The sequence below is a fragment of the Magnolia sinica genome, chromosome 3 (assembly GCF_029962835.1).
Source record: "Magnolia sinica isolate HGM2019 chromosome 3, MsV1, whole genome shotgun sequence".
In the NCBI taxonomy this organism is placed as follows: Eukaryota; Viridiplantae; Streptophyta; class Magnoliopsida; order Magnoliales; family Magnoliaceae; genus Magnolia; species Magnolia sinica.
In genome coordinates this window covers 13,918,977-13,946,221 of record NC_080575.1, presented here as the reverse complement: position 1 = coordinate 13,946,221, position 27,245 = coordinate 13,918,977, and the positions used below count along the sequence as shown (strand labels likewise).

The 27,245-nt window shown below is 40.3% G+C and overlaps 2 protein-coding genes across 2 annotated transcripts in view; one reads left to right on the top strand and one right to left on the bottom strand.

The window, feature by feature from the left end:
• Positions 1–20,559, top strand: part of LOC131239570 (eukaryotic translation initiation factor 3 subunit H) — a 38,897-nt gene extending 18,338 nt beyond the window's left edge. Inside the window, exons 5-12 of the mRNA XM_058237337.1 lie at positions 4,307–4,373; positions 11,855–11,988; positions 12,141–12,189; positions 12,391–12,462; positions 12,557–12,658; positions 12,749–12,816; positions 16,653–16,805; positions 20,141–20,559. Coding sequence (XP_058093320.1) covers positions 4,307–4,373; positions 11,855–11,988; positions 12,141–12,189; positions 12,391–12,462; positions 12,557–12,658; positions 12,749–12,816; positions 16,653–16,805; positions 20,141–20,198 — 703 coding nt within the window. The 3' untranslated portion in view covers positions 20,199–20,559. The remainder of the gene's footprint in view (positions 1–4,306; positions 4,374–11,854; positions 11,989–12,140; positions 12,190–12,390; positions 12,463–12,556; positions 12,659–12,748; positions 12,817–16,652; positions 16,806–20,140) is intronic.
• A 4,325-nt stretch (positions 20,560–24,884) lies between these two features.
• LOC131239569 (photosystem I reaction center subunit XI, chloroplastic) lies at positions 24,885–26,942 on the bottom strand. Its single transcript, XM_058237335.1, has 2 exons — positions 26,715–26,942; positions 24,885–25,536 (listed from the first exon to the last, which is right to left on the bottom strand). The coding sequence occupies exons 1-2, from the start codon at positions 26,880–26,882 to the stop codon at positions 25,045–25,047; spliced, it is 660 nt and encodes a 219-aa protein (XP_058093318.1). The 5' UTR covers positions 26,883–26,942; the 3' UTR covers positions 24,885–25,044.
• Positions 26,943–27,245: the final 303 nt, after the last annotated feature.

Below are 27,245 nucleotides of genomic sequence, written 5' to 3'. Positions count from 1 at the left end.
AAGGTGTTATAGGCTTCTCATTTATAATCATTGGTAATTTTGAGCTTTTCTACTATAAGATTACTCTTTTCTTATAAGCAGACTATTAGAGTATGTGTCAAGTCAGAGCCTAAGCTTGTAAAATCAGGTTTCTATTTATGAAGGATTCAAGATAATTTTTGTCAGTTGAATTTTGTTGTTTTATGCGAGTCAGTTACTTTCCTGAGTCAAGAGAGACTTGTTTGAGTCATGCAATTCCTATTCTATTGCAAAACCCAACGCAACTAAGTCATGATGGTTAGATTGTGACTCACCAATGCAAAATATTCTCCCAAGTCAACTACTCGAAGGTGTTTTAGACTTCTCACCTAAAGTCTTAAGCAATTTTGAAATTTTCTACTATCAGAATATGCCTTCTTCATAAGCAACCTAAGCGTTTGTGTCTAGTTGGAGTCTGAACTTGTTAGGTTAGGTTTCTATTGATGAAGGGTTCAAGGTAATTTTTCAGGTTTAAGTCTTTGTTTTATAAGAGTATATCTCAAGTTTGAGTCTCAGCTCATAAAATTACATTTCTGTTGATGAAGGTTCAAGGACAAGAGAACTGTAGTGAAGTGTGAGAACAATTCCTGCAACTTTTTTGCAATAATTGAGGACACAGGCTTATTTTAGCATTTAAAAGAAGGGAATGCTGCATACTCAACTAGTTGTAAACAAGTTTTGAAAATTTGTTTGATATGACTTGATATTGTCGACCAGTACTGGTTTCAGCTCAGATGAAATTAGTCACCACACTGATTTTGGAATGAAAATGAGTCAAAACATTAATATGGGACCGAAATGGACTGAGTTGGGGTGAGTCTATTGTTTCCGTCCCTGGGTGAGTTGCACTCTAAAAACACAGCTCAAGTTCATTGCTTTTTTAAAATAAAATTTAAAATTTAAAATTTAAAATTTTTAAATAAGGGTGGCAAAAATTGTTATTGAAATGGTGCTGAGCTAGCACAACAAACTACAAACAAAGCAAACATACTAAATTACAATCCTCTAAGGACTTTATACAAGAAGCCCATTCTAGAACAAAATATTTCACACTTGAGAACACCTTCGCCTCCTTGCTAGAGACGTTGCGAAAGCTACTATTTCTTTCCCCCAAAATTGCGCATCAGATGGCAAACAAAACCAAAGTACACTCTTATGCCATCTAATTCTCACACCATTCCAACTCAGGAGTAACTCCCCAATTGGGTCAAGCATAGCCCAAGACATGCCGATGGAACTGATAAAATGACTCATCTCCAAAGTAAACTTACAATGGATGAAGAGATGGTTGACTGACTCTGCATCCTCCATGCACAACATGCACACATTGGGAAGCACCATGGATCTTCTTTAAAGGTTGTCAATGGTCAATATTCTCTTCCTTCCAATTGTCAAAGGTTGTCAATGCTACTAATTTTGGGGGGGCCATGTAGTGCCACACATGGGTTGTATGAACACACCGATTAACCCTAGGCTAGCTATGCAAACACCCGTAGAATGATCGAACCGAGAAGCGGTGTCTCTTAGCCAGATCAATTGTCCCTCTTTTCTCTCACTGACGCATACAATTGAAGATGGTCAAGAAGTCTTACAAATTCCTCCACCTCCTCATCCAACATGTCTCTACAACAAGGAGGGGACCAAACCAGATTGTTTCCAACAAAGGAGAAACATTCGGAAACCAAGATATTCTTTCCCGAGAAGAGGTGCCATTCTTAGGAACACAACTTGAAGAGGCAAGTCGTCAGCCCACACGTCCTCCCAAAAAAGGATTCTCCCCATTTCCTAAGGTGAAGCGAACCCTAGTTTTTATTTCCTCCTTTAGTGCCTAGATTCCCTTCCACACACCAAAGGTCCTGTATAGGGAGGAATATTTAACCCACTACCCCCGTTCCTAGCATCCATACTTTCTCGCAATGAGCTTTCTCCAGAACAAGTCTTCCTCCTCCCCAAACCTCCACAATCATTTTCCAAAGGAGCCCGATTCATCTACTCACAAATCTCTAATACCAACCCCCCTTCCCAATGATTTGCACACCTCTTCCCACCGAAGAGGTGAAATTTCTTCCTCTCATCTAACCCTTGCCACAAAAAATCTCTTCTTAGCTTTTCCAGCCTAGCAAGAATTGACTATGGGCATCTGAAGAGGGACATGAAATACAAGAGCAAATTCAATAAAGTTGACTTGATTAGAGTTATTTGACCACAAAGAGATAAATACCGACATTTCCATTTAGCTAACTTCCTTTCGAAACACTTTTCCATTGTGTCCCATTAATGCTTGGCCGGCCTCCCAATACAGAAGGGAAGACCAAGGTTGGTCGAATGGAAGGCCCTCACTTGACAACTAAACACCTCCGTCAATTGATCCACCTCCTCCCTAGACAAGTGCACCGCCAACATCTCACTCTTGGCTATGTTTACTCTGAGACCCAAAACAGCTTCAAGACTTAAGTTCATGGTTGTAAATGCAACTATATGCGTGGGGCCCACCATGATGTCTGCATGGCATCCAACCTCTCCATTTCAGCATTGTGGGGAATGTTGTAATAGCTTAGATTTTCTTTCTTGCCATTTCCTTTTTATTCCTCTTCAGTTTGAGTTTTTGATACACAAATCGTTCTAGTAAGGTTGTCCTGTCATAAACCCTTGGTTTTTATGGTGTAAGGTTGTCCTTAGAACAATATTTGTATCAACTTCTCAATACTAGATTTTTGAGGTTGTTGCTTCCTTTGATTATTTGCAATTCATTTGGCTATCTTTTTGTTTATTCCGCTGTTATTTTTTAATTTGGCATTATCCTATTCACCCCCCCTTTAGGACATATAGCTTGGCCTTTTCAAAATTGGGCCTCATCATATGGGCCAGAAATATATCACATTGGGCCTCATTACATGGTACATATATACATCACATTGGGCCTCATCATATAAGCTGCAAATACATCACGTTGGGCCTTAAGGGGGCAACCCATAATTTGGTAAAAATGGATGGTCATCATGTGTAATATATACATCAAGGTGGGCCCCATAGGTCAGCCCTATGGTCCAGAAAATGGATGGATAATGTGTTTACAACACATGCATCAATGAGGGCTTGGATAGTGCAGATGGGCCCAACTCATACAGTAGGTGGGCGATGCATTTACACAACAGGTGGGCCCACCGTCCACAACTAGACAGTGTAGATAAATAGCGCATACATCATTAGTGGGATCCACGTCTAGCTGGACTGGACGACATGGATAAAATAGATACATCATGTGGGTCCCATGGACGGACAGGGTGGATAAAGCACATATATCACAGTAGGTCCCACCATCCAGGGGGTCTAGACGGTACAAATACAACACATACATCATACTGCAAGGTGAGCCCCACTTGTCCAGCAAACGGACTGTAAGACCCGTATCCTAGCTCATACTGTTCTGTAGGCTTCCGCTGTCCTCCCGGTCAAATTTTAGTGACCCATGATCTTTTATCTGCAGTTGCGCATGACCCCAAGTCGTATCCCATATTTTAGAGTTGGCTCGACCCGAGACTTGTACTAATCCACCTCCTCCCTAGACAAGTGCACCGCCAACATCTCACTCTTGGCTATGTTTACTCTGAGACCCATAACAGCTTCAAGACTTAGGTTCATGGTTGTAAATGCAACTATATGCGTGGGGTCCACCATGATGTCTGCATGGCATCCAACCTCTCCAGAAGGCTTGGCCCACAATGAATTGGGATGCCCTGAAAATTAGGCCGATCCAACCATCATGTGGGCCCCATGTGAATTTGGATATTTTGGGTGGTTTTCCATTGTTTTTGTGGTGCGGCCCACCTAATGGTTGGATCAACATGATTTTTGGGGCGTCTCATTTTCACAATGGAGCAACCCTGCTCGGACAGTTTGGATGCCATACGCTATGGTGGGACCCGCACTTAGTTGCTTGGAGTTCTAATCTGCAACTAGTGTGTGAGATGATCTCTAAAAAGAAACAACTGGCAAATATTGTTGGGGTTTGTGGAAGTTTTTGTTTAGGTTAATTGAAGACTACCTTAGTACTTGAGCTTTTCAATTGAGAGAATTGTGAAGTTTGAATTTTTTTCCACCATTGATTTAGGGCTTCCATTAAGTAATGCTGGAGGCAAAAAGAAGAAAATTACTAGGGTTTTAGGTTTAGTTTTCAATTTATTTATTTTTGTGCAAAATGGTAAGGGAAGAGGTGCTGCATAATTCCATTTTATTCTTTTCATGACATTCCTTTTGGTAATTACTTTTTCTTGTGAAACTTTGACAGGTATCAGTCTACTCTTTTGGGATCTTTTCAAACAGTGGAACTAATAGAAACCTTCATGAATTATCAGGTAAGCTAATGAAATAATTTTTTCGTATTGTAGCATTTGCCCATGGACAAATAATTCTTGTTATGTTTTTCCAGTTTGTATCAATTAGAGACTTTTCAAGTTTACTCATCCTCTATTGCTTGTAGCCATGTAGCCCATCAGCTAGTCTCCCTGTGAATTAGCTAGACCCACCTTTCTGTTTATATCAGTTAAAATTCAAATTTGTTGATATTAACCATTAGCATATACATTGACCATTGCCTTCCTATCAACAATGTTCAATGTAGTGGCAATATTATCGCGGTATTTCCTGGATCTTTCCCGCAATATCTGCAATGTTTCCCATGGTATCTATGATATTTTTCATAACCATGCCACCCAGTAGCTAGAGTTCATTATAGAATGTTTTCTACTCTATTTTTGGCAATTAAGTGGGAGTGGTGAAGCTAGAGTTCATTTTAGAATGTTTTCTACTCTATTTTTGGCAATTAAGTGGGAGTGGTAAGCTAGAGTTCATTATAGAATGTTTTCTACTCTATTTTTGGCAATTAAGTGGGAGTGGTGAATCTACTACTTCTATTATACCTTTTTCCCTCAATTTCGGCTCAATCCCTTGCCAAAGAAAAAGTTCAGTTCCTCTCATTGCTACAAAACAAGGGTGACATTGCAATTGATTAGGAAGGGTATTGGCAACTACATTTACCCTTTCAATAATGGGCAAGCGAAATGTTTGTCCTTGATCTGAATCTTGTATTTCTTCAAACATAATACACAAGCTCCACTGCTGGGTATGGTTCCAAGTATCAGTATTGGTGGCCATATTGGCCCGGCCAAAAACTGATATGATACAACATTGTCTATCGGTATTAGCCCCGTATTTGACATATTTTTTTAGCCAAAAAATATATTATTAAATAGGGGAAAATGAGAAATCCAAGAATTTATAACTCTCTCTCTCTCACTGTGTGTGTGTGTGTGTGTTTTGAACATGTATCCAATGGTAATACCAGACCCTCTCTGGTAAGAATGCTCTATGGCGGGTTGACCTGTAGACTGTAGTAAGTTGTGATGTTAAGACTTTTGGGTTAAGTATGTCATAAATTTATATGATATGTTGTTAATACGGTTATCTATTAACTATTAGACTATCAAATGATTCAAATCATAATGGTAAGGCTGTAAAACACATATAACATATAATGATATACACTATCATATGTTCATGTTTTAGACACATTCAATGAAAAGCAATAAAAAAATAAAATGATAACCTTCGACTTTAATAAAAACAGAAAACAAAAAACAATCACAAAAAAATGATAGAAAATTAAAAAGATGTGAAAGTGAATGCATTCATCCATCTACCATTTCATCCATTTGTCCATTTCATCAAATTGAATTTTTTTTTTTGAAAAGTGACAATATATTATATAATACGAGAGAGATTACAAGATAAAAAGGACGGAGACCTATCCCACTGAGCTAGTGAGACAAGTCGCCTAAGGAAACGAAAACGAGAGCAGATTACAATAGCTGCTATGCAACCCAAGGGAGGCCCATTCCACAATAAGAAAATGGATTTTTTTGATCAGATGCCCCACATCATGAGATTCCCCTTTAAAACATCTCCATTACGCTCTTCCCAGACTGTCCACCACACAACCACTAAAGACATTCTCCAGACAACATTTTTCTGCTTCCCAAAGTCTGTTCCATGCCCAGCAGAGATCAGAGAATCAGTAGAAAAAGGATGGGCCCAAGAGATGTTGAACCAAGAAAAGACCACGGGCCAAATATGAAGGATTAACGGGCTGAATGAAGAGGTGATTCACTGATTCGGCCTCTCCCATGCAACAAAGACAGATGTTGGGGATGCACATACTTCTTTTTCTTAAATTATCTACTGTCAACACCTTTCTGATGCTAACCAGCCAACTGAAGACCACAAACTTGGGGGGGAGTCTGAACTTCCACAGATGTTCCAACATAGGATGTGAAGGAGAGACAAAATTTCTATATATTCGATTATATAGAGATTTGACCAAAAATATGCCCTTTTTATCATGAAACCATTTAAGACCGTCAGGGGCCTGCTGATCTAGGGAGCTATTATTGAGAAGAGATAATAACCCCGCAAACTGATTAATTTCATAATCATGAAGATTTCTGCGACACGAGATGTTCCACACAATCTCAGTAGCGGAAACCGAGACACAATCAACCACCGAAATGTCCTGATTAGGAGCCAACCGAAAGATGGATGGGAACCCTTCTTTAAGAGGGGTGTCTTCGATCCATATATGATTCCAAAAGGACAGATTCTTCCTATTGCCGACCGAGAACTGAGTCTCATTGAGGACCTCTTGCTTCATTTCGAGCACACCCTTCCACATCACTGAGGCTCTATAGGCTGTTGAATCTTTAGTCCACCAACCTCCATCTGAGTGGCCATATTTACATTTAACTAGAGAATTCCACAGAGAGCCAGATTTAGTCCATCAAATTGATTTTTGAAAAAAATAGAATACATTTTTTTTTTGAAACCGGTCAAGAATACATAAAAACCAAAATTATAGCTCAAATGGTAGATCCATGTTCAAACAACAATAAATTTTCATTTCCCCAATCCAATTTTTGATTTTTGATTTTTTTTTTTTTTTGAAATTTGCTACAAAAAGGGTAAAAATATGTAAAAAAATAAATTTACAACAGATCAAATTTAAGGGCTGGTTTGTTAATGCTAAAAAAAATTACTTAATGCGGAATCTAGAAAGCGTTCAACATAAGTGTTATTTGTTAACGCTGAACGTGGAAAGCACTTAGTAATTTTTGCTGATTTTTTTTGGCGATAGAGGTCTAGCTTAATGGTGAATATAGAATGCGTTCCACGAAATCTTCTAAAACATTTTTTTTTCTTCCGAAATTGCCCCTACGCACATTGCCACAGAGATTCTCTCCCTAACACAACCCAACTTTTAATGTGTGAAACTTCTCTGGCCCCACTATAATTTATGTGTTAGATCCACATCGTCCATCAACTTTTCTAGATCATTCTAGAGCATAAGCCTAAAAATGAGGCACATCCAAAGCTCAAGTGGACCACACCACAGAAAGCAGTAGGAATTGAACAACTACCATTGAAACCTTCCTAGGGTCCATTATGAGGTTTGTTTGCCATCTAACCTCTTCATAAGGTCACACAAATCTGGATGAAGGGAAAAATCAAATATCAGCTTGATCGGAGCTTTCTGTGGCCTCAAGAAGTTTTCAATGGTAGGCGCCCAATTCCCACCGTTTCTTGTAGTGTGGCCCACTTGAGCCTTAGATCTGCCTCGGATTTTATCTTATGCCCTAAAATGGTGGAAAAATGGATGGACGGCGTGGATAAAACATACACACACACACATCACGATAGGCCCCACATAACCCCTGACAAGACTATCCGTCTTGCTAGCTCTTGGTGGGGTCCGTCTCGCTAGCTCTTGGTGGGGTAGTACCTAATCCTTGTTGGAATATTGCTTGGTGTGTTTTAAACCACCGACCTACCAGGTGTGTTGATTTCACTAAGTTGTGGACCCCACCATGATATATGTATTATATCCATACTGTCCACCCATTTTACGAGATGTTTTTAGGGTATGGGCTCAAAAATGAGGCAGATCTAAAGTTCAAATGGACCACACCACACCACAGAAAGCAGGGGGGATCGAACATCTACCGTTGAAAACTTATTAGGGGCATAGAAGTTTTGAATCAATCTGACGTTTGTTTTTGTTTTTTTGTTTTTTTGTTTTTCCTCTTCATTCATGTTTGTGTGACCTCATGAACATGTTGGATGACAAATAAACATCATGGTGGGCCATAGGAAGGTTTCAACGGTAGAAATCATTGTCCTCACGACTTTATGTTTTGTGGGCTACTTGAGCTTTGGATCTGCCTCATTTTTTAGCTCATGACCTAAAGTGATGTCGCCAAATGGATGTACTGTGTGGATATAACACATACATCATGGTGGGGCCCACAGAACTTGATGATGTCAACATACCACCTAGCACACCATGCAATCTGCTTCCCGGATTTGCCACACGGAATTGGTGGATCTTAGATCAAACTTGGATTGCCTACTAACGCTGCTAGGAGCGTGGTGGCTACTGGACAGTGCTATGTGGGTTTACCATGATTTATGTGTTCTATCCACACCGTCTATCAATTTTTCTGTATCATCTTATGGTATGAGCCCAAAAATGAGACATATCCAAGTCTCAAGTGGACCACACCACAAGAAAACATTGGTAGTTGAACCCCCACCATTAAAAACTTCCTAGGGCCATCTGTAATGTTTATTTACTATCCAACCTGTTGATTTGGTCACACAGACCTGGACGAAGGGAAAACACAGATATCGGCTTCGTCCAAAACTTTTGAGGTCCCCAAGAAGCTTTTAATTGGGGGCATTCAATCACCATTGTTTCCTATGGTGTGATCCACATTAGATTTGGATCCTCCTCATTTTTGGGATCATTCCCTGAAATGATCTGGAAACATGGATTTATGACAAGGATAAAACACATACATCATGGTGGGAGCACACAACACCATCCAGTAGCTATGGGCTTTTTTTTTTTTCACATGCACTCACAGTCTCACACCCCCCCCCACACACCCACTTTTACATCCTCAGCAGGCAATCCACGTCCTTCGATCCACCGAGGTGGGCGAGACCCCTAACTGCGGGGTCCACTGTGATGTACGCGACTCCATCTATGACGTCCATCCATATTGAAAGCTCATTTTAGGGCATGATCCAAAAAATGAAGCAGATCCAAATCTCAGATAGATCATAGTACAGAAAATTAACAATGGTAATTGACCATTAAAAATTTCTTGTGGGCCACAACAGATTTGGCTCAAGATGATATTTGTGTGGTCTCTTAATCTAGGTTTTTATGACCTCATCAACAGTTTGGATGGCAAATAAACATTCCGGTTCAATCATGATTGTTTCCTGTGGAGACGGGCAAATGTGACAAATTAACAGATTTCAGATGTTTGTTAACAAACAGGTCGTTTCAGATTCAATACTTAATTTTCAGACTTACCTTCAGGCTCAGATTTCAGATTCAGGCTTTAGAGTTCAGATTTAACAAACAGGCCCTAAATCTATGTTCAAAGAACTTAGATTTATGTTTAAACAACATGATAACATAAATCTGTCATTCCTCTAAAGTAATTTTGGATAAAAAATAGAGAAATTGAAAGATGTCTAAAAAATTGCCCGGCAATGCAAACATAATTAAAATCCAGCAGCAAAAGGTAGATGTATGTTAAAAAAACATAGATTTACCTAGATCTCTCATTCGATTCATTTACTTAGTCATTTTTGAAACAAATAAAATTCAGAAAATACCCAAAGAAAAACCCTGAAAATACAAAAAAAAAGAAAAAAGAAATGTTGAAAAAAATTATTTATGAAATGCATGTGTGAAATCTTTAGATCTATAGTATTAAAAGACTCTTCATGAATCATTACAACAATTAGTTGTAAAAAGTTTTTTAAAAATGATTTTCTGAAAATTTAAAAAATTCCCATGTAAATTGAAAAAATAAAAAATGCAAAAATCCCCACATCGAACTCGAATCAAGCATCATTTGATCAATTTGGGGCTGATTTGACCTGATTACAAGGCGTTCGATCCTTTGATTCAAGCCCAAAAAAGTTGTTTTGATCTTCAAAACAACTATAGATCTGGTCGTAAATGGGAATAAAACAATCCCCGACCTAAAGAAATTTGAAACAAGAAGAAAAATGGGAAAAAGTGAGAAACGCGAGCTGGTTGTGACCTGTATCGGTCCGACCGATGCACGTACAATGCATCGGCACAAAATTTTTAAGCCGGGCCAATATGGCTCTGTATCACGTATAGTACCATGCCAATATGGATATGATACAACCATGTTGGCCCATATGCTATTGATAGTCAAATCACTGGTAACTCCATGCGTATCTGAGACCAAGGTATATTTTTTGTTCTTCCTTACAATCTTATAAACAACTGTGGATTTACCATTAAAAATTCTATTATTCCTCTCCTTCCATATCAACCACAAAACAGGATGGGCTGAAATACTCCACAGAACCTTGGACTAGCTGTAATCATGTATCTTTTAACATCTTCTGAAGTTTCACCGAAAAATTCAACAATCTCTCTAAAGTTTTTTCCCTCAGATTGTGATACATTACGTGATTCGTGTGACATTTCCCAAAATTTCCCAGAATAATTTCCTTATCCCAAGGGTGTGGTATGTGGTAGAGACATATACATAAAACATTTCTTACCAGATGTCACCATTTACAATGCCATAAAACATGCATAATGGTTCACCATCATGCTCAATGTCCACTGCAGATTTCTTCGTTTTGCCAGCCCCAGCCATGTCTCCTACTTCTTTGGAAAACTCTGCTTCAAAATATCATATGGCCCTCCAAATCCCAGAACCTCTTTTGTTTACATTTATTCCTACTTGGCTTGAGTTCAACATTTTTCAATAGACTTAACTCTCCCAATCCAAGAAACTGGGTGAATTCTGAGTCTTCCCCATAATTTTGCATGGTACCCAAAGGCACTCCCTTTTTCATCAGGCAGGAGAATGATTGGCAATGGCCTGCTAGGTTCCAGATGAACCGTCAGATGTAGGCTAGCATCCCTGAAGGCTCTTAAGCTTATTTGGGTTTCTTGTTGGAGGCATCTCATGGATGGCCTTCATCTTCACTGGGTAAATCTCAATCCCTCAGAGTTCGATCATGAAGACAAGGGAACTGCCGAAAGAGCCTAAACGCAGATTTGGGTGGGTTCATTTTCAGGTTGTCATTTTACCGAGGTTTTAAAATCTTGGGGAAGGTATTTGAGATGGTTGATTTGGCCCTTGGAGTGGGTATAATGGTTGTTTTATCTGACTTGGACTAGGAGCACTCCTTTTTTTCTGATCTGCAATCAGTATCTTTCAGCTGAATGAGTGGAAGATGTTCTGATTCTGGTGGGTCATGGGCTGTTATGTGTTGCTAACTAATGATTGCTCCTTGATGATTTGGTCAAGCTTAATGTTCTTCAGTGCCTGCAATGGGAGAGCATTGGTAATGATGCCTTCTACATTGCATTTATGATTATGGGGTGTTTCTAGCAAGGTTTGCAGCAAATTGTCTAGTTATCTTTCTTTTCTCTTAATTTTCTTTGTTGCACAGTCGACCTTCAATTTTTCTCCTCAGGTAGCCTCTCCACTATAGTGCACACCTTGCTACTGCATGTTGATGTATATATATTGCTCATGCACTTCTTTTGCCTTTTGCCTTTTTCCTTTTTCCCATTTCCAGCAGCATCTCTCTCTCTCTCTCTCTCTCTCTCTCTCTCTCTCTCTCTCTATCTATCTATCTACACACACAAACAATCACGTGCACACGCACTTGAATAGTGGCTAATTTCTTTTTGATATTTTCGTCATTGCAGGAGAATATTAGACGATGTGTCTGCATTATATATGATCCATCAAGGTCCAATCAAGGTGTTCTGGCTCTAAAGGCCTTGAAGCTCTCAGATTCCTTCATGGATCTTTACCGCAATAACAATTTTACAGGAGAGAAGTATGTAGCTTATGCCTCTGAAAATAATATGAATAGGATCCATTAGTTGGAACCTCATAGACCATCTTTTGTTGTGCATGAAGCTTATTCCTTCAAAAGTTATTAATATGACCTGTTATTTTAACCTCATGGGCTATCTTTTGTTATAATAGGCTGCGGGAGAAAAACTTGTCATGGGTGGATATCTTTGAGGAAATTCCTGTGAGTGTTTCATCCCTCCAATTGTTGCTATGGGGTAGTTTTTTTGGGTTCCACGCTTTGAGATTTAGGAAAGAAACTGCGTAGTTGCTTATTTAATCCGTAGATGTAGTGTTGGATATCTCTCTCTGTAGCATGTTGTGTTTCAAAGAGATCCTTACCAGAGCAAGTGGGTGCTTACTTTCCATTTGACATGTTCAACAGATTAAAGTTTCTAATTCTGCGCTTATCAGTGCTTTTATGACCGAGCTAGAAGCTGACACTCCTGTTACCCAGGTTTTATGTTTTTTCCATTATTTGGGGGCTTTGTCAGCAGCATGACATTTGCGTGCTTCTTCCTTAATTTTTGAAATCCAATTTTCTGTGGCAGTGTGATTATGATCGTCTGTCATTGTCAACTAATCCATTTATGGAGCAGAATGTGGAATTTTTGATTGAATGCATGGAGGATCTTTCCGTGGAACAACAGAAGGTTAGCTTTATTTTCTAGAGTTTCCTTAAATTCTTTTTATATTATTGGCTGTTAGATTAAAATGGGAAGTGAATGTTATTTTTCTTCCAGTTCCAATTCTATTACCGAAACCTCTCTCGTCAACAATCCCAACAACAGGCATGGCTTCAAAAACGAAGGTAAGCCATTGGATATACTTTAACCATGTTACCATGGATTTTGCATCATAATATCTGGTAGGTCTGTAGGTGTTATTTTTTAGGGCTTGTTTGGAGTTGGGCAAAGTTACGTCTTGGCTAGCAATCCACGGCATGCCGGTTGTTCTGTCCTTTGTTTGTCAAACGCCCCGGAACATGGACATGATAGATTATAGCACATGGAGAATTCAAACTAAAGATTCGTTGGTGGCACAGTTACACGTGCATGTGCACATTGACACATCTGCCACATTTTCTAGTGCTTGAAGATTGTTAGTGGCACACATGCACATATGGGATGCTTGAACTTGGATGGTCAAACACGTGGCACACTGGAACACGTCAGACATGTGCTCGGATAAGTGTGAATCGTGATCCTTATGTACACTGAAACTGTAAAGTGTCATTGACAGCTAGTTTCACCTCCCCGCTAGAGACACCCAGTCCATGGTCTAACGTTCATATATCCATCGCTACTTGGTGCATTGGTTCTTGTGCATAAGGGGGTTGATAAACCATGGACATGTACATTGTACAATTGCTCCAAGTCCTCCAACTCTTTGTTGCGGACAAATTTGCCCCAAATCCAAATCCCTTGGATTCCTTTAGTATGGGACTCCAAAACCTTTTTGGATGGGGGGTGAGTACAGACTTGTTTAGACTTCTTATCCAGTAAGAGTTGGCATTTGGTAGACACATTTCTCTTATACATTTCCTTTCATCTCCTACTCGAAGCCAGCTGGATGGGACTATCCTATCTGATTCAATCAGGGCTGTTCCACCTGCAAATATGCCCTTAAGTTTTAAGTTCAATGTCACTTTGTATGGATTCGTCTTGTGACTCTTGTCCACGGTAAGCATATTTACAACTATTTTTTCTTGTGTTATATTTTCCCCCCCTTTTTTTTAATGGAAGAAAAACCATCGTTTCCACACCAAGATACATGAGAACTTTCATCATGCCTTGAGAGTTTTAAGTCATGCATTCCATTGTTTCTTTCTTTTCTGAGATATAAAAGCTGCATGGAGTACTTGCCTCTTAGCTGGTTGCATAATTAGTCAGTTTGTACCCCTTTGGTTCAGCCAAGCAGAATTTGTGTGACAAAGTGGTATTGCAACCTATTAGAATGCAAGCTTCTCCAAAGCTAGTTATGCAGTTAAGAGAGAGAGGGAGGTTCATACTTTTTCTTTATACTTGCAAATGGATCATTGTCAAGGCCTGTGGGTTGGCCATCCTATATGACCACTTGGCAAGCAAAATCTGATTGGAACCTCTATGATATGAATGCCCAGATCACCAGCCTTCTTTGATTACCAATAATACCTCAGTTGCCCATACTGTCATTCTTGGTTCCATTTGCTACGGAAGAATTATGAAGGCATTAGTCATGCTGTTTCTTTGTACTTGCAGATGGATCATTGTCGAGGCCTGTCAAGCAACATCTTTTTCCAAAAAAAAAGTAAAAAAGAAAAGAAAAGAAAAGCTAGAATAATAATATAAACTACTTAAGTGGGGAGGGAGGATCATACTGTTTCTTTATACTTGCAGATGGATCATTGTCAAGGCCTGTGGGATGGCCATCCTATATGACCACTTAGTAAGCAAAACCTGATTGAAACCTCTATGATATGAATGCCCAGACCACCAGTGATGCGGGACAATTCACCACATGCTCTAAAAGCTTAAACTAATAGAGCATGGCGAATTAATCCCCTTATCTCATAGCCTAGGCCCCACATCTCATGGGTTAGGACCTCGGCTGAACTCCCCTCGTGGGCCCTAAATCACATTGAGTATCATCTCACACAAGCCACCTGAATCACATGGGTGGGGTGCGCCTCTCACTAGCCACCTATGTGACACCCCGTCACTGTGGTCACATGTGGGCGGGCACACGTGGGTGGCGCACATGTGGGAGGGCCCCATGGTGGCTGGCAGGCAGGCTACTGTGTGGCTGGTAGGCTACTATGTAGCTGACAGGCTACTGTGCTGGCAGGCTACTATGCACACAGTGAAGGTGAAACTTTGTCCTACATTGGAAGTGTCGTCTGAAGTTGTGGTGGTTCTATGTGGAGTTGCCACCCTATACTGTATGAGGCCTTTTGGGGGCTACCCCGAGAACAAAATCGTGCGGGCTGTGCCTAAAGCGAACAATATCATACAGTGTGGGCGTGGGCTGTTACAACCTGCCTCACATGGGCTGCTCACCCTGAGTGTGTCCTTGCATCCAACAGGTAACCCTACTTGAGCCCGGTGTGAAAATGCCTTTGCAGTAATTACCCTCGGTGAGGAGTCTCGAACTTGAGACCTCTCACTCTGGTACCAATTTGATGCAGGACAATTAACCACTTGCTTTAAAAGCTCAAACTAATAGAGCATGACGAATTAATCCCTTTATCTCATAGCCCAGGCCCCACATCTCATGGGTTAGGACCTCGGTCGAACCCCCCTCGTGGGCCCCAAATCACATGGGTACTGCCTCACACAAGCCACCTGAATCACACGGGTGGGGCGTGCCTCTCACGAGCCAAGCACCTCACACGGGCCGTCCACCCCGAGTGTGCCCCTGCATCCAACAGGCAACCCCACCCGAGCCCGGTGTGAAAATGCCCCTGCATTAACTAGCTTTCTTTGATTACTAGTTGCCCATACTGTCATTCCTGGTTCCATTTGCTATGGAAGAATTATGAAGGCATAAGTCATACTGTTTCTTTATACTTGCAGATGGATCATTGTCAAGGCCTGTCAAGCAACATCTTTCCAAAAAAAAAAAAAAAAAGAGAAGAAGAGAAGAAAAGCTAGAATAATAATATAAACTACCAAGTGGCATGCATAATGAATGAAGAAGGGAGAGAAGAATTGGGAGAGTTTTTGGAGGGGAGAGAGAAAAATGGAGGGAAAGGATGCCAAGCATGGGAGTGTGCTACTCATGCACAAAAGGGGGTGGGGGAGAAGTGGGTAAAATCCAAGCCACTTATTTACTTGGATAAATCCAAGCCATTAGTTTATAATCATGCAGATTTTCAAAATTCCATAAATACCCTTGACTATCTTGAAAATCTAATTTAATGTCCCATATTATCACAAACAATACAACTCTCCTAAAACTAATTGAATGGGCAAAAATGTCCTTTTGCACCTAGCATTGTGTATAGTTAGAGATAAGTTGTTTGGTAGAGTTTGCAGTAAAATCGACAAGTATATCGGAAAAAATAATCCTTAAAGAGCTGCTGCTTCACCAACCAATAAAAAAAAATTTCCTTAAAGACCCACTGCTTAGCTTTGGTGATGTAATAGCACTAAGTTGGAGTACTCTAACTATAAGTAGAAAAGATAGGATTCATTTATCACTCAGTGTGGATGATTTATATTAGTCCATTTATTTGGAGGTACGCACAACTACTTGAAATTTGGCTAAAAGCACTCCTTTATTCATTTATTAGGTTGACTTTGTCTTTGTGGAGAAATGACAAGCCGTCTAGGCCCAGAACTAATTGCGATGCTTTTCTTCTTCTTCGTTCCTTCCTCATTTTGGAGTATCAACTATGCAGGAATTCTTTGGAACTTTGTGCATAATATCAATTACTCTTCTTCAGTAAAGTCTAGATGATTTTTATTGTTTTATCCTATTGGAGTTCAAATAGTTGCATGTGTTGTATGCTTTCACATTCATAATTCAACTGTTAAGCCTTCTTGTTGACCAACTAGGTTGTGAAAATGTCTTGTATGCAATTTTTAGTCACATGAGAGCCCTCTCCCTCTTTCTATTTGATTGAAACAATGATGAGGTTAAACATTGTTTGTTTATATTTTATAGGGCCGAGAATATGGCACGGAAGGCTGCAGGAGAAGAACCGTTGCCTGAGGAGGACCCATTGAATCCCATCTTTAAACCAGTTCCCGAGCCATCACGACTGGATAGCTTTCTCATAACAAATCAAATCTCTAACTACTGCAACCAGATCAATGGGTATGCCATAAATCATCTCTATTAATTGAAACATGAGATTTCTCTATTAATTGCAATCATATCTCGTGCCCTTTTTTCCTTTTCAAGAATTTGAACTAAGTAATAGTAAAATTTGCTACTGTACTTCTTGCTGCATTAGTATTTCTCTAATAAATTCTACCAATATATTCTTTTGAATTGAAATGATTTGCAAAGGTTTAGGGTGTGTTTGGTTGCACCAAATTAGACTAATTGATCATGAAATATCATGAGATTTGGTGCAACCAAACACACCCTTAGCAAGTTATGCACATGACATCTGCATATATATCATAGATGCACATGTGTAACTTGCTTTTTATTGAATTGGGAAAGGTCTCATGTTGAAATTACATGCATACAGTTTGTTTACACTTTCCCACCCTATTCTGATGTTTGACAAGTGTTCCAAGTTTTAGGAGTTGCAACCTGTCTAGACGCGAGCGTTGCAATTTTTTCTACCCTTGCAGAGTCTTACTCCTTGCACTTACACATATTTTGAATGATTCAATCTGCTACTATGCCAAGAAGCTGGACACAGTAAGAAGTATCATGGACTTTTAGAAGTTTCTCATCTTGGTTTGTAGAAAACTTCTGGAGTAGTCATCTTCGTCTCTTTGCCTTGGGTGTGCCTAGCTTTGTTAACAAGGCATCTTCACTTCATTGGTCTTTGTAAAATCAATCATAAAGAACACGGCGTGATGTTATGCTTGGAAAGTGTGCTGGCTTCACCCACTTAAATGGAATGTGATGGAAGCCTTTCATGGTTGGTTGTAGTCAGCTGCTGTGGTTTCAATAGCGACTGTGGCATTTCCATGCCACAGGATGACTTTTTCTTGTCATGGCAGGTTGATGGAGGTAGTTGACTGGTGGCAGTCCAATCCACTTAACATGCTATGCTAGTTTGATCCATGGTTTAGGATTCCATGCTCAGATTTTGTGCTCGGCCATGTTAGTCGGGTTTCCCAAAGTACAAGTTCTTGTCATTTAAAGGCTTGAGAAATTGGCTGAATTTTCATAGACTCCAACACTCTTTGTTTTCCACTGTAATTGAGTTTTTTTTTTTTTAATTGACAAGACCAACTTAATCAAATTCTGGATAGAAGATTTTGTTTTGAGTGTCTCTCATGGAAAAGATTGAGGTTGTCCTCCAATCTAGACTACTTCCATCAGTATACACTACAGTTGTCTCCATACTTCCTATGCTACATTTGCTGATAAATGGCTTGTTCCAAATATGCTACAAGGCACGCCCATTTTCTACATCCTGACATCTTCTTCTTGAGCTATTTAATACAGGCATACATTCCACCATGAGGTAATTTCTACACTTGAACTGATCTGTGTACCATATTTGACTGATCTATTGAGGGAATGAGGAGTCATAGATTGTCTTGGGAGATGGTAAGAACTCCAAGGTTATGTCAGTCCTAATCTGAGCGTTTTTATAATAACCAGTATGGGAAACATATACAGCTCCCCCTTTCCAGCCATGATAAAATTTCCTAGGTTCCTTTCAGGTTATGGCCTGTATATTTGTAAATTGCTTTTATCTTTTGCACGTTATGTTTATATTATATATGCACATATGCAGTTTTTGCTTATAGCACATAATTTTGCCTCCGCTCCATTTGGGAATGCTTCTCTTTTGCTCGTTGTAGTAGGAAGAATAAATAACTCAATTTTGCAAGATTTTGAGACTTGTAACTGCGTCCAGCGAATTGATAGGCCAATTCATGGATCAGCTGATGATTAGGTATTTTTTTAATATTCTATCAGTCAGCATTTTTTGGATCATACTGTGAACCCTTTTTTCCCTTCCAAAAGCACTCTACAGATTCTTAAGTAGCAACTTAAGAGCAGTCGGCAGATTTTTCTAGTTATGCCTCATCCATGAGTTGTCACCCACTGCTTAGACAGTCTGGAGTGATCACTATTTTGCACAAATCAACAGTTTTTTTCAGAGTTGTGACATTGTGCTAAATGCACCTGCTGAGCACCAATGTGGAAAGAGAGGTGGATGATTGGTGCATATGGCAATCTAAGTATCTTAATATCCTATGGCATTCATTCCCCAATGATGCATTATCCAGCTCATACGGACAACTTTCTGGCTGTAGCCTGAGACTCGTCTGAAACAGGCTGTGAGATATGACCCCTTGGTTGTGGGCCTATTTTTGGCTCATTTGCTAAGTGCCCAACCCTTATATGAAAATTTAGACCATACTTTCCAGTGTATGCGTCTGTGACCCCTTTTCTAATTTTTCCTCTTTAATTGAGATCTTAGACTAAGCTGTTGGATTTTTTTCCTTCCTCTTTTGCATGCTTGAGAAACTATTGAAGTAATTGAATCATTGGCCAAAAATGTTTCACTGTTGTTTTTGAGTATTGGTGAGTGGTTTTCTAGCTTTCTTTATATGCATATCTCATTTGTTTCTTATCAATAATCTGTTGACTATTGAGAAAAAAATTATATTTTTCTCATCAATCATTAAATCACAAAACAAGAATTGTTTTACCTGGGCTTTTGACCTGCCAGTACTTAATGCATACTTAGGATAAGATTAATAGGAGTTTATCATTTTAAAAAGTTTTAAAACGATTAGGAGTGCTGAGTGTGTTGATGTAACTGTTAAAAAAATGAAGAGTATTTTGATATGGCCAATTGAAGTTCGTCATGTAATTAGGATGTCACTACCCAAATTGCTAGAGGCTTTTCAATTTCTTGGGTGGAGAGGAAAACCTTCTATTCTGTTAAGCATTTGGGCTGTAAGGAAAATCAAATCCATATTATGCTGGATTTTTTTTTCTTCCCCCGAATGGTTATAGGATGCATTTTAGATTTGACTGGCATCATGTCTGATATCAATTCGTTGGAGAATCATCCTGCCCCTGCTGCTTGGCAAGGTACATGCAAATGGACCCTTACTAATATAGCAATTTTATCATCATCATTGAAAATGCCTAGAGATGGAAATACTCAGTCCACTTATTCGGGTCCAACTTGGGAGGCCTGCCTCGTGGAAACACAAAAGTTATGGCTCTTCAGGAAGGTCTCTTTTCATTTTCTTAAATTCTTTAATGATGCTTCCGTTCAATTCAGTGCCCAAAGAATGTGATTAGCATTTTCTATTAGTGAGATTCATGCTTTATTTGGAAGGCTAAAAAAATTCATTTTCTTTGATCTTTGTGGATTCAGTGACCCTTTTGTTAGCTTTTCTATTGTTGTATGAGATTTCTGTTTTCCACAAAACAGGGGGGAGAAAATCTATCGTCCTTAAAAGTTACCATTATTATTTTTGGATTGGATTTTGCAGGGTGGCAGGCCAGAGTTTCAGCAGATTATATTTAATGAAGGCTTTGCATGATGACTGAATCCAAAGCCCAAGGTAAAAACCTGTTGTCTCTATACAGAATCCACACTGCATTTGCATGCAGGACACGCTCTTGGGTCTTGATGGCAAGTGTGATCAATCTTGGGTCTTGTACTTCTGTTGTTTTGATAGCAGCATTGCGCAATTTTGGAGGGTTTTAACAACAGATGGATGAGATTGATGGGTTTTATTTCTTTTCTTTTCTTTTTTTTTTTGGATTATTTTTGTCATTGCAAAACATACGGATAGCATGTCTCCTTTTCTTATATGAATGAATTGGTTGGATCGAACATTTAGCTTCTTATATGACACAATGTATTAAAATCTGCTTCAATTTTATATTGTATCTTGATTTTGATTCATATTTCTTTCTATCCAGGACAAAATGTAAGGAAAATAGGGAGAGTTTAAGAAGAGAATTGATCACCTACAGCCAATGTATGTTAACTTAGCATGCAGTCTTGCCATTCCCACTTATGCAGAACATGCCATCTAGGGCTGTACATCGAGCCGAGCTGAGCCGAGCCGAGTCGAGGTGGGCCAAGCTTGGCTTGACTCATCCTTGCTTTCCTTGAGCTCGAGCTTAACATTGGAGCTTGCCTTGTTTGCCAAACTTTTCGAGGCGAGCTTACCTTGAGTTGAGTAGAGCGTGCTCCCACACCCAACCCAACCCAACTTATCTGCCAGCACCCATACCCGACTCAACCCAACACCCACACCCAACAGCGAAGAAAGAGAGAGAGAGAGAGAGAGAGAGAGAGAGAGAGAGAGAGAGAGAGAGAGAGAGAGAGAGATGCTTAGCTATGCATCGGTTAGCACGTCATTACGTGTGAACCTTGCCATCAACCATCAGATAAGGCAGACAGCCTGGATGAAGGCGCTCTTATGCGCAAGTTTGAAAGAGTGAGTTTCCTTCTCTGGTACGCCTCTTCACCCTATTCTCTAACTTTCCAACGGATGTGATGGAAGCCTTTTCACATGAAATTCTTCTGCTGGGATGCTAGGTGGGTCCCACCAAGATGTAATGATAAATTCACACTATCCATATATTTTTAAAACTAATTTTATGGTATGAACCCAAAACTGATGTAGATCAAAATCTCAAGTGGGCCACAGTGTTGATTGAACTCTCACCATTAAAAACTTCATGGGGCTACCAAATTTTTAGATCAAGTTGATATTTGTTTTTTTTTTTCCCATCATCCAGGTCTATATGACCTAATCTACAGGTTGGATGTCAAATAAATATCACGGTGGGCCCTAAAAAATATTTAACGGTAAGAATCATTATCACCGCTGCGTCCTGTGGTGTGGTCCACTTGAGATTTGGATCTGCCTCAGTTTTGGGATAGTGCCCTGAAATGCTAAGGAAAAACGGATGGACGGGATAGATTTCTCAAAAACATCATGGTGGGCCCCACCTAGGTTTCTAGCACGCAAAGTAGGAAATCGATGTTCGAAAAAATTGCGCTACGGATTTCCTACGAAAGCCCTTCGCATGAAGTTCTTGCACTAGAAACCTAAGCAGATCATTTTAGGACATGCGTACAAAAATGAACCGAATCCAATACTCAAGTGGGCCGAAAACGTGAAGATTGAACTTACACAGTTGAAATATTTGTAGGTCATAGAAGTTTTGAATCAGGATAATATTTGTGTTCTTAACTAATCCCAGTATGCATGGTGTTATGAATGGTACAGATGGCATGTAAACATCACAGTCTATCCCATGGAGGTTTCAAAGGTAGGAATTTCCCTGCCCCCTTTTTCCTTTGGTATGGCTCAATTGAGCATGGTATCCTGCTCACTTATGGTCTCAAGTCCTAAAATGAGCTCAAAAAACGGATTAAACCCTTACCGTTGAAAATTTCATGGGGGCCAAAGAAGTTTTGGATGGAGCTGATATTTGTGTTCTCTTCATCCATATCTATCTAACTTTATGAATAGGTTGGATGGCAAATATAAATCATGGTGGGCCCTAAAAAATTTTGAATGGTGAGATTTATTATCACTGCTGCTTCCTATGGTGTGGTCCACTTGAGCCCTGTATCTATCTAAATTTTGGTTCTCTACAGTATGTATGGACGGCATGGATTTATCATTAACATTTTGGTGGGTCCCAACTAGCATCCCAACAGAAGAAAGGTGAAGAGGCATAATAGAGAAGGAAGCTCCCTCTTTCAAAGTCTGGAGAGCGTTCATCCAGACCGTATGCTTTATCCGAAAATTGATAAAAAGGTCCACACACCACCGGTGGGTAGTTGAGCGCGTCTCTCTCTCTCTCTGGGTATAGGGAGGGAGGGAGCTGAGCTGAACGAGCTTTTCAAGCTAGCTTGGCTCATGTACATCGCTAATGCCATCAATGTAAATGGTAGGCCCTACAATGAAAGATCACCTGGTGTCAAATCCAGGCTCATCCACTCATCAGGCAGGCTGCACCATTGAAATCTATGGATGCCATTTTTCTGTCTCAGCGTACGGGTGCTGCGCAGCTATCAACTGTATGGGCATGATTTTTGAGACGGGCTATCTTCATGGTTGGCCTTTTTGTTTATGTGGCTCGTATGCCCTGCACAAGCGAAACTTCGGGGAAGATGAGTCTGGATTCTCTAAGCAACCATGCAACAGGCTGTAGGGGATCAGTTCCTTAATTTGGAATGGCATTTGGGTGATCTAAGACTAGAAAAAATGCCAAACTGTCCCGGAGGGAGATTGATCACCACATCCTGGGACTGCTTTCAAGAGACTAGAGATTGTAGATGCAGATGGTGGTTACAAGCATTAGGTGGACCCACCTTATAGATTAGTTTGCTTCTTTTTACTGGACAGACACAGAAGGCACGAACCGTTGGGGAAAAAAAATCAACTTTCTGACTAGAGGTGGGCATCGAGCCTAGTCGAGTCGGGGTGGGCCAAGCTCGGCTCAGCTTCTCATGCTCTACTCGAGCTCAACATTGAAGCTTGGCTTGTTTGTCAAAGCTGTCGAGCCGAGTTCGAGCGGAGCTAGTGGTTCGAGTCGAGTCGAGTTTACCTCCAGTCGAGCTCGAGTTTGTTGGGTGAGAGAGTAATGAATTCTGTTCTTGATCTTCCTCCATCGATGAAAAATTTAAAAATCTTAGGAGAATCATAGCAAAACCTGATGAAAAATCAAAAAACTAATCTGTTCTTTATCTTCCTGCACCAGCATATAGTTCAAAACCTGAAAACTCGAGACGATTGCCTGTTGGGTCCATTCGGTTGAGTTTTCTCTTGACAAAAACTTAATAATTAAAATTATCTAACAAAAACTTAATAATTAAAATTATTTTAAACAGTTATAAACAGAAAAATGAAGTATTTAAAATAGTGAAATGACCAAAACTCTTTCAGTGGAGTGATTGGATGATGTCAGAGTCCTGGAGGCGTTGCATCGAGTAGATCGAGTGAGTGAGTTGAGCGGCCTGTCTTGTTAGGTCAGGATCATGTCACAGTTGTCCGCGAGTTTTCCTACCTCACCTAGCTCGAAAGGGAAGCGGATTGGCTGATGTACCGAACACCAGCGATGTGGCTGGTGTGTTGACGTCACCAAGTTCTGTGGGTCTAATCCCAACCGTCCTTTCACTTGGCGAGCTCATCCTAAGGCTTGAACCGAAAAATAAGACAGATCCAAAGATCAAGTAGACCACACTGCAAAAAGCTGTGGGGGAATAGAACAGCTATCATTGAAACCCTTATGGGGGTTACAGAAGTTTTGGATCGATATGATAATTGTTTTTCCTCTTCATCTAGGTCTGTGTGACCTTATTAAAAAATAAACGCTATGTAGCCCCACGAATGTTTTAACGGTGAGAATTATTGTCCCTACTGCTTTTTCTGTTGTGGTCCATTTAGTTTTGGATATAAATTATTTTTGTTAACATGCTCTAAAATGATCTCACAAAATGGATGAACGGTGTGGATATTATAAATACATCATTTTGGAAGCGGATTGGCTGGTGTATCACACACTACCGGGCTGGTGTGGGTCTCGCCTTCAGGTACGGTATTAAATCCAAATAGTCCGACCATTTGGAGAGCTCGTTGTAAGGCTTGAGCCGAAAAATAAAATAGATCCAAAGTTTTGGCTAATATTATATTTATTTTTCCTCTTCATGTGTAACCTTATGAACTAATTGGATAGAAAATAAACGTTATGATGGGCATTACGAATGTTTTAACGGTGAAAATCATTCTCCACACTGCTATTTGTGGTGTGGTCCACTTAGCTTTGGTTATGAATCATTTTTTGGATCATGCTCTAAAATGATATCGACAAATGGATAAACGGTGTGGATATAATAAATACATAATCGTAGGGCCCATATAACTTTGATCTCCTTTGAACCGTTCATACAGCTCGGAGTCTCCGCACTACACGTACACACACCACCAGCTAGGTCGGTGGTGTGTGGTACATCCATGTTGCATGTAGACCGTTGGTTTCACTTTCATTTCTCTAACATTTATTCTTCTCTTCATGTGTGGCCCTCTAAACAACGGGTAGATTAGGAACATTTACGTTGGACAGAGGAATTTTTTGGGCCTGGGTGCTGTGCCAACTAATATTTTCCAGCTCGGGCTTGGGCTTGCTGTATCTGGCCCATGCCTATGGCTTGACAGACTGGTCCAGTCCATCAGATTAATGGTCTGGATCACTAAAACATGGGTCCCACTTGAATGAGACCATCACAGGGACTAAGTGTAGATAGATGATAGATAGTTACATTACATGCATATAACACTGTTTTAATCAAAGTAATAAATCAGTCATCAAAATATACAAAATTCCCATAATCCCATTCCAAAACAAACCATAGAAAATCACAAACCTACTTGATGTAGTATGGAAGGTCCAGAACATAGAGAAGGAAGTAGGCCCAGATGACTCCAGATATGCCCCCAAAGAAGAACCCACCTGAGAACTGGGCCCACCCATCAGCAGTCTGCAGCTTATCGGCCTCCTTCTTTCGTCCGGTCAGGGTCAACGATGGGGCCGTCGACGGCTCACCTTCCGTGAAGGAGGCGACACCGTACATTGTTAAACAGATACTTAAGATCACGACAAGGCCGCCCGCTGCCAATGATCCAGCCGTCCCTGCATATGGTGTGTCCCTTAGTGGGCCCGTCTTGACAAATGGTCCCACAAGGAGGTACCCGTGGGCTAGGCCCACCTCAATGCCCCTGAGAAGTGGGCTGACCGCAGTGCGGTACGCCGGCAGGTTGGACAGGTACCATGCGATCAACGGGCTCGATGTTACGGGGGTCTCAAGACTTCCAATGAATGGATCACCGTTGATTGGCTGAATCACTTGAAAGGTTGGCTGCAACATCAAATGGGACCCAATTGGGTCGGTTAACCATCTTGAACCATTGGATCATAATCAACATTGTCAATAGGCCCGACCCATTTCAAAATTTGGGCCTGAACAAGCCCAGGGCCACCTGTTGCCAGACCTAGATCTCATACTACAGTGATCGAACAATCTGAACCATCCAACTGGTGGCTACCCCATTAGTGGTCAGTTCTTCCAATTCGACCCTCGAAATCAGATGGTTAAGATTGTCTGATCAGAGTGCATCATTGTGGATGGAGCATATATCTAAATGTGTTTTATTGATTTTTTATTTTTTTTTCCAAGTTTGGTCGAGTCCGAATGTGTGTACCATTGTCGATGGAGCATATCTAAAATCATACTGACCAAGCAATCCTAACCATCCAATTAATGGCTATCACATGGACGGTTAAAAGTAAAATAGCGATTGATACAAATTTGAAGGGAAAAATCAGATGGTTAATATTATCTTCTACGTGCAATTTCTCACTTATGCTCTATCCACAGTTGGGTCAGTAATTTGGACGGTCTGGATTACAGTAAAACCATGCATGTGTACGTATGAGGAGTCATTGCCATCTTTTCTAAGACAACTAGTTGTATTATAGGCTTAGATACAACTACCTGGTTTGAAACTGTGGGACAGTCTAATAATCAATCTGGACTTTCTATTCTTTCTAGCTGACTCATGGCAGGTGAGGTGATGATGCAAGAATCACTCAAATTAGGTGAATCTAACCGTCGGATCAATAGGAAACAAAAATGGATGGTCAAGATCTAGTGGTAAATCACATATCCTATAAATGATCAGACGGTCCCATTTCCCAATTCAACTAGTTGGATCGTAAGCCTACAGTACAACAGAATCATCCAATCAGTGTGCTTGTGGCCAGCCAATAATAGCCTGTAATGAATGGACTGTCCAGATCGATAATCGGACCGTTGCAAATGCCCATTACAACTAGTTGCATCATAAGCCCAGTGTAAAACCAGGATCATCCGTTCAAACCCCAGTTGGGCTGTCCAGATCAATGATCGGACGGACCCATTTTCCCAATCCTTGTGATTCAACGGCCCGAAGTGTCCTAACCAACTAATTGTACCATAGACTTACGAAACAACCAGTTGTACAGAATCAAATGTAAAAAGACCAAAATACCCCTCACCTTCTCAGCCTGGATAGCTTTGACAGTGAAGCACGGCCTTCTCTTGGAAGGCAAGACCCTGAAAGAATTTCCAGAAATGCCCTTGGGAATGATCAGGCCCCTTGTGAAGGAAGAAGGCAATCTGCCCTTGAGCTGGCTGACCATGGGAGAAGCTGAAGCTGTAGCCATTGATTCCTCTGCAACTGCTGAGGAGAGAAATGGAAATAAAAATGATAACTACATTTTGGTTTATATCTATGAAAGAAATGAAGGATATTGAAGTATGGTTTGATAGGATGAGGTGTTAAAACGCACACTTCTCATTGGACGGTTGGTGTTCCTGGCCTTATCCCTTATCTCCAAGATGAGAGAAGAATTTTGATACTCTGGCAGAGTGTGATGTATGATACTCAGGCACTTGGATTTTGAATACTTGGCATGTAATTTATTAACATAAACTGTCCAAATTATGGTTCTTAGGTTGGATGTGTCATGAGCCAAAAATTAGACTTATTTGGTTATGTGGATATTGTATTGATAGACATTTAGTGG